We start from the raw sequence: 14,249 nt of genomic DNA on the forward strand, positions 1-14,249 counted from the left end.
CAGAACTGTCAGGGTGGAATGACAATAGTGTTTTGCCCCAGGGCTGCCAGATTGAATAATTAGATGTGTTTTAGCCCAGAATTGATCATTCAGTGAAGAAAGTTGTGCCATGCTAATTTACCAAAACTATTAGAAAAGTTATTTTCCATTGCCTGTAGATATTTTTAATTATAAATTAAATTAGCAAATAGATGTCTATAATCTTTTGAGGTAATAGCAACTGTTCCTAGTTATGTGACCTTGGATAAATCACTCAACTGCTGTCTGTCATTGTTTCCTCATGTATAAAATGGTGATGATAATAAATACCATATACCTCTTGGGGTTTGTTAAAAAAGTTAAAATGAGATGATATTTATAAAGTGTTTTATAATCCTTAAAGTACTATATAATAAGTGATTAAATGCACTGAATATAGAAATTGAATATATACATTATAATTAGATTCTCTCTCTCTCTCTCTCTCTCTCTCTCTCTCTCTGTCTCTCTCTCTCTCTCTGTCTCTTTGTTATACCTCCATCTCTTTTGGTTATACCTCCATCTACTAATAACCAAGGGAATATACAAAAGTTGAGGAACTAGAGTCAAAAATGACAAGAATGCAGTTAATTGCCATAGAATTATGTATCAGGGTGTAAAGGTAAGAATAGTGGCCAGAAGGGTGCCTGATCCCTTTAACCCTACTCCACTACTCCACTGGCATTGATAGTCCTACCCAACCCAAGTGATTAGCCAACTCTACTAAGAAATTGCAGAAGCTGGAATGAGAAGCAGTATAAATGACAGAAAAAAACATGCAGCAAAATTTAGAGGCATGGAGAATTAGTGTCAGTGCCCTAACAGACTGGACTTCAAACTCTTAGAAGGTCATGAATACAAAAGTGAATGGGAGAAGTTAAACCACAAGTGGAAATTCAAATAGGGAGATATTTGATGGCTCCAAAATTAGGTACATTTGCTAATTCCTACTGAAAGAAGCCAAAGGGAAACTATTTAATTTAATTCTAGAATCGATCTATAGAATGGATTTCCTCTGTTTACAGTTGGTCAGGTCCAGTTCTACTGTCCATCTAGTTTCTACTTCCTAATGTAACTCATTGCTTACTGAAATAAGATATGATTTTTATGGATTTTAGTACTATAACATCTTAGAATAAAAATGACTCTAGAGGCCATCCAGTTCAATTTTTGAATAAGCATCCCATCAAATATAGTCAGCAAATGGAGTTTTTACTTGAGGGATATCTCCGAGATAGAATTTCATTAATCCTCAGTTCATTTGATTCTGAGGAAGCTGTATTAGGAAGTTTTTCTTTATACTGAGGAATTTGCCTCTTCACAATTTCTACCATTGTTCCCAATTCTGCCCTCTGGTATCAGATACAAGCAAGCCTATTCCCTGGTTTGTACTAAAACTACTGACATGACCCCGTGAGTCTCTTCTTGAGGCTAAACATCCCTAGTTCATTAAATAAATAATTATATCGATCCTGAATAATCCTGATTGGCATCATCTGAATATTCTCCAGATTGAAAAAGTTCCTAATGTTCCAGAAAGGAGCATGATAATATGGTCCAATCTGAGATATGGGGTACTATCAACTCTCTAATTCTGTTCATTATGTTATTTAATGCAGCCTAACTTTAAATTAGTTTTTATGCTTTATAACATTCTATTGAATCATATTGTTCTTGAATCACCCAGATATTTCTCAAATGAATTATTGTCTAGTCAATCTCTGTCTTTCACATTTAGAGTTGAAATAGAGTTGATCCATAATTTTATATTTAGCTTCAGAAATTAAAAATAAAACCTTATAGAGATAAACTATACCTTACAACATTTCTATACATTAATTTTCACTATTTTTCACTCTATAGTGATTTGATATTGTTCATAATCTTTCTCCATAGTAAAGGATTTTGAAAATGAGGTTAGGTTATGTCCAGTCAATCTTGCTTTTCACTAATGTGGATCCATGCAAGCATGGATAATAAATATATATACATATGTGTCTATTTGTCTATATCTTTTTGCTAAGGAGATCAAAGTGGTTGTTGTTTGTAGTTTTCGGTGGTGGTGGTGGTGGTGGTGGTAGTATTTTCTCTGAGTCATTTATATATAAATATAATGTTATTAATTTTGTTTTATTTATTGAATAAAATTTTTGTTCCTGGTATTTATCCTTAAAGTGATTATCACTTTAAAACATTTTTGAATTTTTTCTCTCAAAATTTGTTCCTATCTTCCCCCCAAAATGAAGCTGCTTCATTACCAAGATATACAATGATTTGTCTTTAATGACTCAATTTCACTGAATAAAAAATAAAAGTTTCTTCACCTTTAGATTCATTTGTGAATTAAATAGAAGCATTCCAGTGTGGGGAGCCTTTTATTTCACAAAAATGAAAAACTAGTCCTGTGAGTCCTGAAATGCTTGCAGAAGGAAAATATCAAAAATCAATATTAGTAGATTTCCTTTTGGTGAGGAGAGGAGAGGAGAGAAATCATTATTTATAATATTATATAGTTTAATACCTCTCTAAGAATGAAAATTGGTTTAAAGACAGTGCATTGTTAAGAATCATCAAGGTGGCTTCTTAAGCTCAGGCTTTCATTTTGTGTCTAATTCTTTATGCCAAATGCTATGAATCATGTCTTATTATTCGGGGTTACCTGTAAAGCTGCTTCTGCTTCTTCTAAGGCAGGTTTTGCTGCTTCTAACTTCTCTTCAGCAATTGCTTTGTCTGCTGAAATGCTGTCAACAATTGCTTGGGCTTTGTCCTTCACCTTTTGGACTTCAGCCTTGACCTTCTCTGCTGCCTGGGCTTTCACAGTCACTTCTTTCAGGACCTAACTCAAAGCAGAGACCAAACAAAGATAACCATGACAAAAAAGAAAAGGTCAGCTCATCTGCAAAGGTACATTTTAACCTTCTTTTGTTAGTTAGTGCTATTTTCTTTTCATTTCTCATGCCTAAAAAGATTATCCTCATTGAAACAAAAATAAATAAATAAATAATTTTTTATCATCTTAAAATTATTGATTGCTAAATATCATGATATGACTTATATCAACACATATAGGGTATACTAAATATGTAGTATATCAGTCTCCTGAAATATAGACAAATAAAAAAGACCAAAGTAATTGGTGCTTATCAATGCACTTACTTTATCAGCTTTATCATTAGCTACTTGTAGCTCTTTTTCTTTCACTTCCAGTTCTCTGCTAAGTGCTGCAACTGATTCAGAAGCTTCTTTCAGTTTTTCCAACCCAGTATTCATTCTGGAATCACACATCAAAATAAGTAGCATTCATATTTTGTAGTTAAATAGCAGCATTTTTAAAGTTACTCTTGCCATTTGAGCTAAGCTCCATATCTACATGTACACATATATGCATATATATATACTCACATATACATATATTATGATAAAACCCATATATCCTACCTTAATTATTACTTCCTACATATTATATTTCATATTATGATACTCCTATACACATGTATATAGTCATATGTGTAAATATTTATTTAATATTTATATATGTATGTGATATTATGTAACATTATCACTATGATGTTCTTAGAATAGTAAGGATACACTGTACTCTGCTCTTAGAAAGTAATCACTTTATTCATTCCTTATTTATAGTACCCTCTCCACAGATCAGTTTAAAAGTTAGCTCTCCTAGGTCTTCTTTTCTTATTATTTTTCTTCCAATATCTCCCTTATACATTTTTATCCTCCCTCTCTTTCCAGTAAGATTCATTATAATTCATTAAGTATATTTGGAGTTTACTCTTGAGGATTACTGGGAATACAATACCAAAAATTCAAATCTATTACAATTGACACAGAGTTCTAGCCCACTGAGCGAATGAGGCATATGTACTGTAATCATTCACTATACTGTAGGGGAAGTGAGCAAAAATAGCTAGTAGAGACAAAATAGTCGGATTATCAAAATCATTCTGATGTACTATATCATTCCATAATATGAGAAATAATGGATTATACATAAATTTGACCAACATGTGAGGCTAATGAGAAGCAGGAAGTACATAATAATCACATGGCAACCCTTGCTACTCTTAATTGCTGTACATGATGTTCTACATTCACTTAGTTTCATATTTTCAGAAGGAAATAATAATAAAGATGAACAACTAATACTTATATAGGACTTTGCAAAACACTATAAAATATTGTATCTAATTTTATCTTCACAATGAACCTGGAAAGAAGATACTATTATGATTCACTTTTTATAATTGGAGAAACTGAGGCAGGCAAAGGTTAAATGTCATGTACAGGATTATGTAGTTATTAAGTTTCTAAGGTTAAATTTGAATTTGTATTCCTTACTCCAAGACAATGCTTATACCAGCTGACTATAAAAACTATCATTTTCACAGAACTTACCTATTGGCCAGTGTCTGCACTTCAGCATGCTTTTCTTTATAAATACTTTTATAGCCTTGAATAAAGGAGAGGTATGATTTCGGGGTCACATGGGTAGGACGTCGATATCTTTGGAAATATTCGACACATTTTTCAGCCACTCCATCTTGAAAGGAGCCCATACATTGGACAATCTCCTTTTTGGTTTCAAAAGTGCAGTCAATGTCGTAGGAAAACAGAAAGTGTTCTGATACTAGAAATGACAAAGACATGGAAGTGTTGAGCAAGCACCTTCCTCCTTTCATTGATCTACTACCTATATGACTTTAGTTAAGTCCCTTTCTTCCTTGGAGGTTTAAATTGCTTCATCTGCAAGATGAAGGATTCAATGACCTTTAAGATCTTGAATTCAAATCCTATGTTCCTATCATCTTACATATTACAAATATCATAATATTTTTAATTCTGCTTTTAAAAGATAATTTACAATTGCTGAACATCTGAAGAAATGTATTTCAAGTCATTTCTTTCTACCAGATGGAAAAGTATCTAGGATTTGGGGTTCTATATCATTTTAAAAGAGATTGAGGGGCAGTAGGAAGAGAGATTGGAGTGGGGGAAGAAAGAAAGGCAGAGACAGAGAAAGTGAAAGAGAGAGAGGAGGAAGAAAGACACTAGGGGGTCAGAATAAGAGGGACATAATTTTACTTTTCATTTTATTAAGCTGAAAAAATGAAATCTAAGCCTAAACAAAACCCCCTTTTTCTGAATAGGGTTATTTTTTCTTTAATACAGAAGAGTCAGTCTCTTGTGAACAGTCAACTGGAACTTGCAAGTCGGCTTGGCAGCAAGTCTGTTTTATAGCTTTTATAGGGGCAGGGTTTCTACAAATAATTCAAGAGTCAGAGCCCACATGGCACTCATATTTAACAATGTCACTACCTTCTTCACTCAGCACTTGTCAGGCCTTTAATTTTTCTAGATGCTGACTGCATCTCATAAGTGGAAATGTCCATCACTAAATTATGTTATGCCTAAGACATCTTGTCCTTAGCTGTGGCAGCTGGCCATGTATAATCTTATAAAATTTATGGCATCCTTTAGAAATATTTAAGTAAAAAGCTGCTGTTGGAAAGAACATTAACTTCTCAATATTCTAAATATAGTACCTACTGTATTATCCTATTGCTTCCTCTGAAAACAGCCCTGTACTTTCCAAGGTTAATCAGTCAATTAATCAAGAAGCGGGTACTTAGTCTCTATCCAATATAGGTAGGCCTACTCCAAATACTCTGAGACACAAAACATAAAACATGGTCCCTGTACATATATTGCAAATAAAACAATAAAGCCATTATAAATACTTCACAGTATTTGGCCCCAAACCCACCAAAGATACAAGTGTTTAATAATGAAAGACTAACAACAACTCTATGCATAAAAATATGAGACAGGAAGAAAAAAAGATAAGAAATGAAGTGCAACATTTCTTTCACATGAATGGCACCATTTTTTTGCTTGTTTTTTTGGGGGTAGAAATGAGACAAATAGTATTTTTATTATTATACTAAAAGTAAGCAAAGATAACCAAAACTCCAACAGCCTATCCATTACATTTCTCATGTTCACTATTTCAGCATTTCTAACTGTCCCAATGCATCCGCAGGGCCAAATGCAATAACTAAATAATTCTCAGTTTTTGGTTAATTTAAATGTCAAGTAAATGAAGACCTAAATTCAAATCCTGGAGATGTTTAGCAAAAAATATGAAGGAAAAAAAGAGAGAGAGAGAATCTTCTTGATTTTTTTAAATCTAGACTGGATAAATCCCACTCCCAGTGTGATGTATAATCTTAGAAATGTTTTTGAGGAATTGATATGTTAAGCAACTTCTCTAGTGTAGAAACCTTGTCCATTTAAAGTGATAGTGAGTTACCTAAGCACCTAAATATTGGCTGCTTTGCCCACAGTAAATTGTTCCAAGGTGAACCCATTATAAACTACACAAAATTATTCAATTTATTTCTTGAAAAAGAAACATCCGGTGCCATGAGGCAAAGTATCTGTGGGACTCATAAGAATATAAATTGGAAAGATGTGCTGATGAGAATACACATGTTCACTGTGGTTACTAGCAGGTGTTACTATAATACAAGAATTATGATAGTAGTCATCATAGGTGTGTAAGTAATGGAAATCAGTCAGCAGTCTGTTGGAAAATAAAAACAATCTGTTTCACCTTGAAATATAATCAGTTGGACTACTATTGGGTCACACAAGAAAATAAACTATGAGTTTAAGAAGCCTCTATTGAAAAATGCCTGTTTTGATTTTTCTTCAAATTATGGTCTAGAAGTGCCTGTCTACCACTTAACTGCATATGGAAATTTAAAAGAAATAAATGTGATTCCTAAGGAAGCCAAATGTATAATATTCATATTATTAACCTGATTATGAATATAATATTTATTGTGCTCTAAAGTTAACATCAATCTCCTTTTTAACTGGGAAAATGTTCATATATATTTGGTGGTGATAATTTTTTTTAATGGTTATTGTATGTGCCATTATTTCGCTTTATCCTAGATAATTATTTGTAAGTTTTGAGATGAGTAGACAGAAGAACAAAACTGTTCTATAATCTGAAATGAGACTCAAATCACCAAGAGGGTGGCTTAATTATAGATACAACTTCCACTGAATTTGTTTCAAACTATTTTGGGATGGGAAAAGGTAGAGAGGGGGCATTTTAAAATAGCAAATGAATATCACACATCCAGACAAATGCTAATGACTACCATTCTTTCAGAGAGTTAGCAGAATTTAACTGTCTAATTTATTTAGTGTGATTTGGGAAGCACAGAGGTTCAGAAAAGAATATGTAACAAGAGAATGAAGATAATTGGAAAACAAAAGAAAGCAGTCATTCAATATTGCCGGGAATGAAAATTTTAAAATAGTTACAAAAACCTTTAGAAATATGCCTAGTATCTGACAACTACAAAAATCATTTTATCTTTTTTTAGGTTTTTTTTGCAAGGCAAATGGGGTTAAAGTGGCTTGCCCAAGGCCACACAGCTAGGTAATTATTAAGTGTCTGAGACCAGATTTGAACCCAGGTACTCTTGACTCCAGGGCCGGTGCTTTATCTACTGTGCCACCTAGCTGCCCCTCATTTTATCTTTAATACTGTATCTGGCTGAGTTTTTAAAAACTCACTTTTCTGACTAAATATTGTTTTAAAACATACTTTTCAAAATTATGAAAATGTAATAATAATTTCTAAGTTCCTATGAAGCAAGACAATGTATACATGCCAGCATATTTAGATCATGATTTTTTTGGTTTTTTTTAGAAGAAATACTTGAATCATAAGAAAGGCTTCATTAATATATAATCTAGATTTCCTTCCACCAATGAATAGAGTGTCATCGAAAATGCTCTGAATATCATCCTATATTGGTGTGACAAGAAATAATGACCTCAGCCATAATCAACACATTCTAACTAAGCCTGTCTTTATGTAAATTGTAAATTCAGTTCTGACCTTGTACTTAGTGTATAATAGTCAATTCAAGTAAATAAGTTCTGCATTTGTAAGATGAAACGATAGGACTAAATAACTTCCAAGGTTCCTTTCAGTACTAAATCATTATCACATGAAATAATGCAAAATTATTCACCACCTTTAAAATAACATTTGAAGCAGAAAACAATATAAATTATTATAAAGACCACCATGCTACATCTTGATGCACAACAATGAAAGTAAAAAGAGCCTTGAAAGGGGATTTTGTACCTAAGAATTAAGTTTTGAATTTATTAACTGACATCCATGATGAATGCTCAGTTTTTTTGGTAAAGCTAACTCACAGGCAGGCAGAAGAAAGGCAAAGAGGTCCTTCACATATTGGGAATACACTCTGATACCATAATGGGTCTTGGGGGAAAAAAAGGTAGTATCACCCATCAGTACCATAACCCATTATGCATAATAGGATCTCTTCTTTGAATGTAATTTCCCCATTATTCTATGAATCATTTGCTCATGTCAAGAAGCTAAGAAGGGTAAGAAGGGGGGCATGTCATCTCTCTTTGAGTTCTCTTGGGAAAATAGTAATTGAAGTACCATTCATCTTACTTATTGCAGGATGCCGAAGGAAATAGGATGGTGACGAATGTTATATAGGTCTTAGGGAAATTAGTCAGGGATAAAATGAATTAATTCAAATTCATTTACTTTCTGCATGTCATATAAAGATCTTTTGCTCCAGAAGGATGAATTGAAAGAAGATACTGGAGGCAGTGACACTAACTTGAAGACTATCAAAATACTGTGTGTATTAATTACTCTCAACTTTGGATTTCTTCCATCCTTAAATAATTTTGATAATCTCATTTTATCTAAATGGATTTGAATTTGCACAATATAGACTTAAAAGAAAACATTCCTTTTTAATGGTCTGTAGTTAAGAGTCCTGTTTCAAATGTATAGTAAAATAAAGCCTTAAAAATAGATATAAGAATTTATAAGTATTTCTCATTCTTTTTCATTGTTGCAGTATTTATTTATGATGAATTCTGTATGGTTCAATTGTTCAAAAATCTGATAATTTTTAAAAATTTATAATTTAAAAGATTCTATATTTCTTTCTCACACTTAAGCCCTTCATGAAAAAAAAGAAAACAAAAATGTGTAGTAAAATAGAACCTAGAAAGTTGACCATGTCTTTCATTTTGATTGTCAGTTAGTGATAGCAAAAAAAATGGTAGCAAACTTAGGAATTACCATAGATCTAGAATACTAATACAAAATTATGTATTTACCAGCAATAAGAGCATCTTTAGGCCATCGACTGAACCAGTCTGTAGTACATCCTGAAATAAGTGCAGGGAACTTCAAAGCTCGATTTCTGAATTTTTCACCCACTGGAGAAAAGCAAAGTACAATATGCAGGTTCTGTCGGACCCTGCTCATGAAGTAGTCATACAAGTTCTCGTTAGTTGGAGGTCGTCTTGGATATTCTTTTTTCATGACTGATATAAGATCACTATTAATTTCATCAATTTCATCACGAGCAAATAGGTTAGAGACCTTAAAAAGAAAATATATACATATAACTTCAGAATTAAGGAAGATTTATGTAAAATATGATAAAAAGTTTTCAAAATAATTATATCCAAGATATAATATGTCCTGATCAATGACCAGATGTTAATACTTCGGTTGTTCTCAAATCCATGTTTTTAAAGTTCTCAAGATCCCAATATATCTACAATTATTCTCTAACATGTAAATAATTTGCAACATTTATTATAAAATATATATGTCTTATATTGTTTGATATTTCTCACTCTGAATATATCAGTTTTCAAATGTCTATTTTCATATTTTGTTTAGGAGTTGTTTTTCAACAAGCATAATCTTTTATCAACATCTACCATTACTTTCATGGAACAAAACATGATTAACTATAAAGGAATAGGAGTTAAAAACCATGATAAACGAATCAATTCCTACCTCACCAGATGATAAAACATTATTCATATATTCCAAAAATGACTCATCTTTAATCTCATTGTCAGTGAAAATAAAGCTGATTCTTTTGCCTTGCTGCCCTGCTGTCCTATATAAAAGCTTCAGGTCATCCATCAGGTTTGAAGTACTATAAGATCTAAAATAATAACATGAGAATGACATTGACAAAAATTTCATCACAGGATATTAAAGAATATTTGCCCCACCCTTTTTATCTAATGACAAGGAAAAAGTCTCACTACTTAGACCAACCAAGAGAAAGGCTTTATTTTAAATGTCCTGAATCATATGAGTATTATTAAGATAGTTTCTGCTATTGGATCCTCATTATCTTTTCTAAGAACTTGGAGCAGAAAACCTCATTCAACATTGTATGCTCTTTTAGGATTAAAAACAGAGTTTTATCAAGAAGGTCTTCCATTACAAATGAACCTATAGAAATATTTCTACTTTCTAGCCCATAGCATCAATATGGTATAGACATGGAAATTTTTATTTATCCTTTAACCTTTCTTTTTGAATTGGTGCTGTCTTTTCCATTACTTCTCTCAATATGAATAGCTTTAAAAACTGTCAATTCCTGTTCTTTCATTATGTGCATATAACACATTAGTTTAAGTTTGAAGATGAACATTTCTATTGCTTGAGTCCTCTTTCCAGTAATTTTAAATAATATTTATCACTAAATCAACCCTTTATGCTTGTAACTCAAGCCTTTGTAATCAAAACATGGTTTCCATTGTTTGATTTCCACCTAGTCTTCTGGTCTTTACTCTCCCTTTACTCACTATCCATTCAAGTCAAACTAGCCTGCTAGGTGTTTCTCACACAACATATTCCATCTCCTATTCAGTGTCTTTGACCATGTCAAAAATGTACATCCCCCCCTTTATCTACAGCTGGTAAAATCACTAGAATTCTATAAAATATAGTTTAAGTGTCTTCTTTCATTCAAAACATTATGCAATATTCTCTCAATCTCACATCTCTCTCTCTCTCTCTCTCTCTCTCTCTCTCTCTGTAATTTTGTAACAGCTTGTATATATGATATAGTTACTTGCTTCTGAACTTGTTTAGTTTCCTCTAAAAAAAAGATAATCTTCTCAAGGGAAGAGACTATTTCATTGTTGTTTGTTTTTAAAAATTTATGTAATTTTTTTTTATCTCTAGCACATAGAATTGTGAATTCCAAGTTCTCTGAGCTTTCTAACTCTTACTTGCTAATCTCTTCACGCTTTGCTCCCCAAACATCCAATCACTATCTTCCTTTATTTTCTTATCTCATCAGATTTTAATCTTTATGCATACTTTGCTGTTTTGCATTAAAAAAGACATACTCATTACACAAGAAATTGGAAAGAGGATTGTTATAGATCAAGATCAATTTCTTAAATTATATGAATTTTTGACTAATATATCACTGAATTTTTCATGATCTGACATAGCTAACACCAAATCAGATCTTAACTGTAAGTCTTTTTATAAAAAAACTACTTCAGATTGAAAGAGTCACTTGGAAACAAACCTTGTTAAGGTGATCTGGAAGGAATCATAGCCAGCAATGAATGATGCCAATCGAGTCAAACTTTGCTTTCCTGATCCACCTACACCCACAAGAAGGGCATTTCCACCAGGAGTACGGAGGATACGAGAAATCTGAAGTACAAAATGAGCAAGGCATAAATGTTATTTAAAGCATGTAATAAAGGCCGTTCCCAAATTCTGAATAGATTATCCTTCACTACTTGAAAATGAATCAATATTTGGAACACAACCCATTTTTCCTTTGAAACCTATTAATTGATCATTATTTGGGTTGGTTCCCAAATTAAATATCAATGTGATAAAAAATTATATACCTATGACTTCAGATATAAATTATATATATATATATATATATATATATATATCATATATTCTATTTCTTCATGGACTTTTCAAAAAATAAAAATATTTATTTCATTATAGTGTAATGAATTTAAATTTCTATTTGGAACTGAAGGAACACATAATCTTTTGCACTTGAAAATAGTATGAGGCCAACTCCACATAAGAAAAAGGATAAACATATATAAGAAAAATGTATGAATTCATGGATGAAGACAAAGATATATAATATTAGAATAGCTGAATAGATTCTTAACTGATCAAATGACTAGAAATAGTGTGGCATTATTGAACAAAATCCCAATAATATTTTATAAGGAAATAATCACAGGAATATATCCTTGTTCCTGAACTGTCCTATATTTTTAATCAATTTCTTGGATAAAAGAATAGAAATTTAGGAATTTTGCAAATGGCACTAACTTGGAAGGAATAACCAACACATGAGTGACTGAAGAATCTAAAAAGTTCTCAGAAGGCAAGAATATTCACATGAATCCAATAAGACAAAAATTAATAGTGATTGATATTGAACCATTATCATTAGTTCAAAAAAATCAAACTCCAAAATACAAAATGAGAAATTTTAAGTAAAAAAGATAAAGGTTTTATTTTATTGCAAGTCAATATGAGTTAATCGTGTTACATGAATGTTAATGAAGCTAATGCAAATTTGAGTTAAAAGAAACATAGTATACAGAACAAAGGAAGAAAAATCACTTTGTATTCTTCATTAGTATGACCACAGCAAGAATAACACTGACAAATTTCTATTTGAATGTGGGAAACAAGGGTAATGAAGGGATAGAAAGGAATGCTCCAAGAAAATCTATTCAAATTAATTGTATTTAATCTATTTGAAAGGCTATTACAAAAAAGAGGAATATGACTTGTTCTTCTTGATCCTCTTAAGTATAACTTGGAAAACTGAGTGAAAATAGAATTAGGTTTGATATAATAAAGTACTTCCTAACTTGAATTTTCCAAAATCAAAATAGGTTCCTTTAGGAGATAAGAAATTCTTAATTAAAAGAGCTTTTCAAAAGAAAGGACAGTTATTTGTCAGAAATTTGTATAAAGGATTCTTGTTCAGGCAGAAATAAGAACAGATAACCTTTGAAATTACATCTAACTCTGTGTGATTCTAGGATCAATGATAATGCAGATTGTAGACTTATAGAAGAAGCTTGTAAGAGGTGTTTTATTCTTTCAGGAGAGATAACAAGATGACAATATCATTCATTGTGCCATGCCACTCTGGGGTCCTGGTCACTGAATTGAGAAACTGATATTAATTGAATTGCCACTCTTTCAATAAGTGTCACAAAATACTTACAAAGTTCTAATCAACTTGTGATTTGCAAAGAGAAGAAAAAGAAATGTTAGATCCTTGGCACAATGAAAAACAAAGAAAGATCTAAAAGGTTCTATTTTATTTTCCTTCTCTACATCCAGTTAAACTTAAGAAGAATGCCAATATGTTTTTAGATTGTTCTAAAATCTGAAATAAAATTAATCAAATTTTAAAGGAAAAATAAATACATGACGCTCTGACAATTCCGCATAAAATTTGGTTCAAGGAGTATGACGGGTTTTCCATACATTTTTGCAATTGAGATGTGTTAAAGATTATAAATACTTTTAGATGTGACAAGCTTTAAGGCCATTCTCCAACTGACAGACATCATCTTAGTAGCTAGTATTTTGTTTTAAAAAAATGGCCACAAATAATTTTGTAAAAAAATGGGTGTTATGTTTTTTAATTTGGGCAGGGCTTAAAATCTAATAGTGATGTGGCTCACATCAACAGGTATAAAGTTTGGGGATTTTGTATAATGGTACTAAATATGTACACATGCATAATAGTCATTCTCTGATTTTTTTAAACATGAAAATCATCATATTTGCTCATGTATAATGTTTAAAATAATAGGAATAGAAAGTTATTTTAAAAACTCTCTCCACTTAAATTATCTACCACCCAATTTAGTTATCTATATCTAAATCTATGTATTTAAATATATATATACATATATATGTGTGTGTGTGTGTGTGTGTGTGTGTGTGTGTGTGTACCTTATATAATTACTACTCTAGTTCTCATTTAACTATGGTAATCACCAACAAATTTATTTCCCTGCTTCTTTAGTATCTCTCCTCTCCAATTTATTTTTTTCTATCTGCAGTATCAAACTCCAATTTAAAAAAATGGGTCCCCATAGCCTCAAATTGACAGACAAAAATTAACATTATACCTCTCTTCTCCATGAATTATAAAATAATTATTCTAAAATCCACATTTAATTATATAATACTCTTGGTCAAAAATCTTTATTATCTCTTCTAATTTACCCTTTTCTAATCTCTACTCTTGTCTATTGATCTACCTCATTGATGCAAAACATTCAGATGT

General features: G+C 31.6%; 1 protein-coding gene across 1 annotated transcript in view; it reads right to left on the reverse strand.

Moving 5' to 3' along the window:
- Positions 1–14,249, reverse strand: part of DNAH5 (dynein axonemal heavy chain 5) — a 302,769-nt gene that overhangs the window by 85,992 nt on the left and 202,528 nt on the right. The window contains exons 53-58 of the mRNA XM_074202020.1: positions 11,475–11,605; positions 9,932–10,085; positions 9,238–9,505; positions 4,432–4,663; positions 3,175–3,289; positions 2,678–2,854 (exon numbers count right to left, since the gene is read on the reverse strand). Coding sequence (XP_074058121.1) covers positions 2,678–2,854; positions 3,175–3,289; positions 4,432–4,663; positions 9,238–9,505; positions 9,932–10,085; positions 11,475–11,605 — 1,077 coding nt within the window. The remainder of the gene's footprint in view (positions 1–2,677; positions 2,855–3,174; positions 3,290–4,431; positions 4,664–9,237; positions 9,506–9,931; positions 10,086–11,474; positions 11,606–14,249) is intronic.

This window comes from Macrotis lagotis, chromosome X (genome assembly GCF_037893015.1).
Source record: "Macrotis lagotis isolate mMagLag1 chromosome X, bilby.v1.9.chrom.fasta, whole genome shotgun sequence".
Taxonomy (NCBI): Eukaryota; Metazoa; Chordata; class Mammalia; order Peramelemorphia; family Peramelidae; genus Macrotis; species Macrotis lagotis.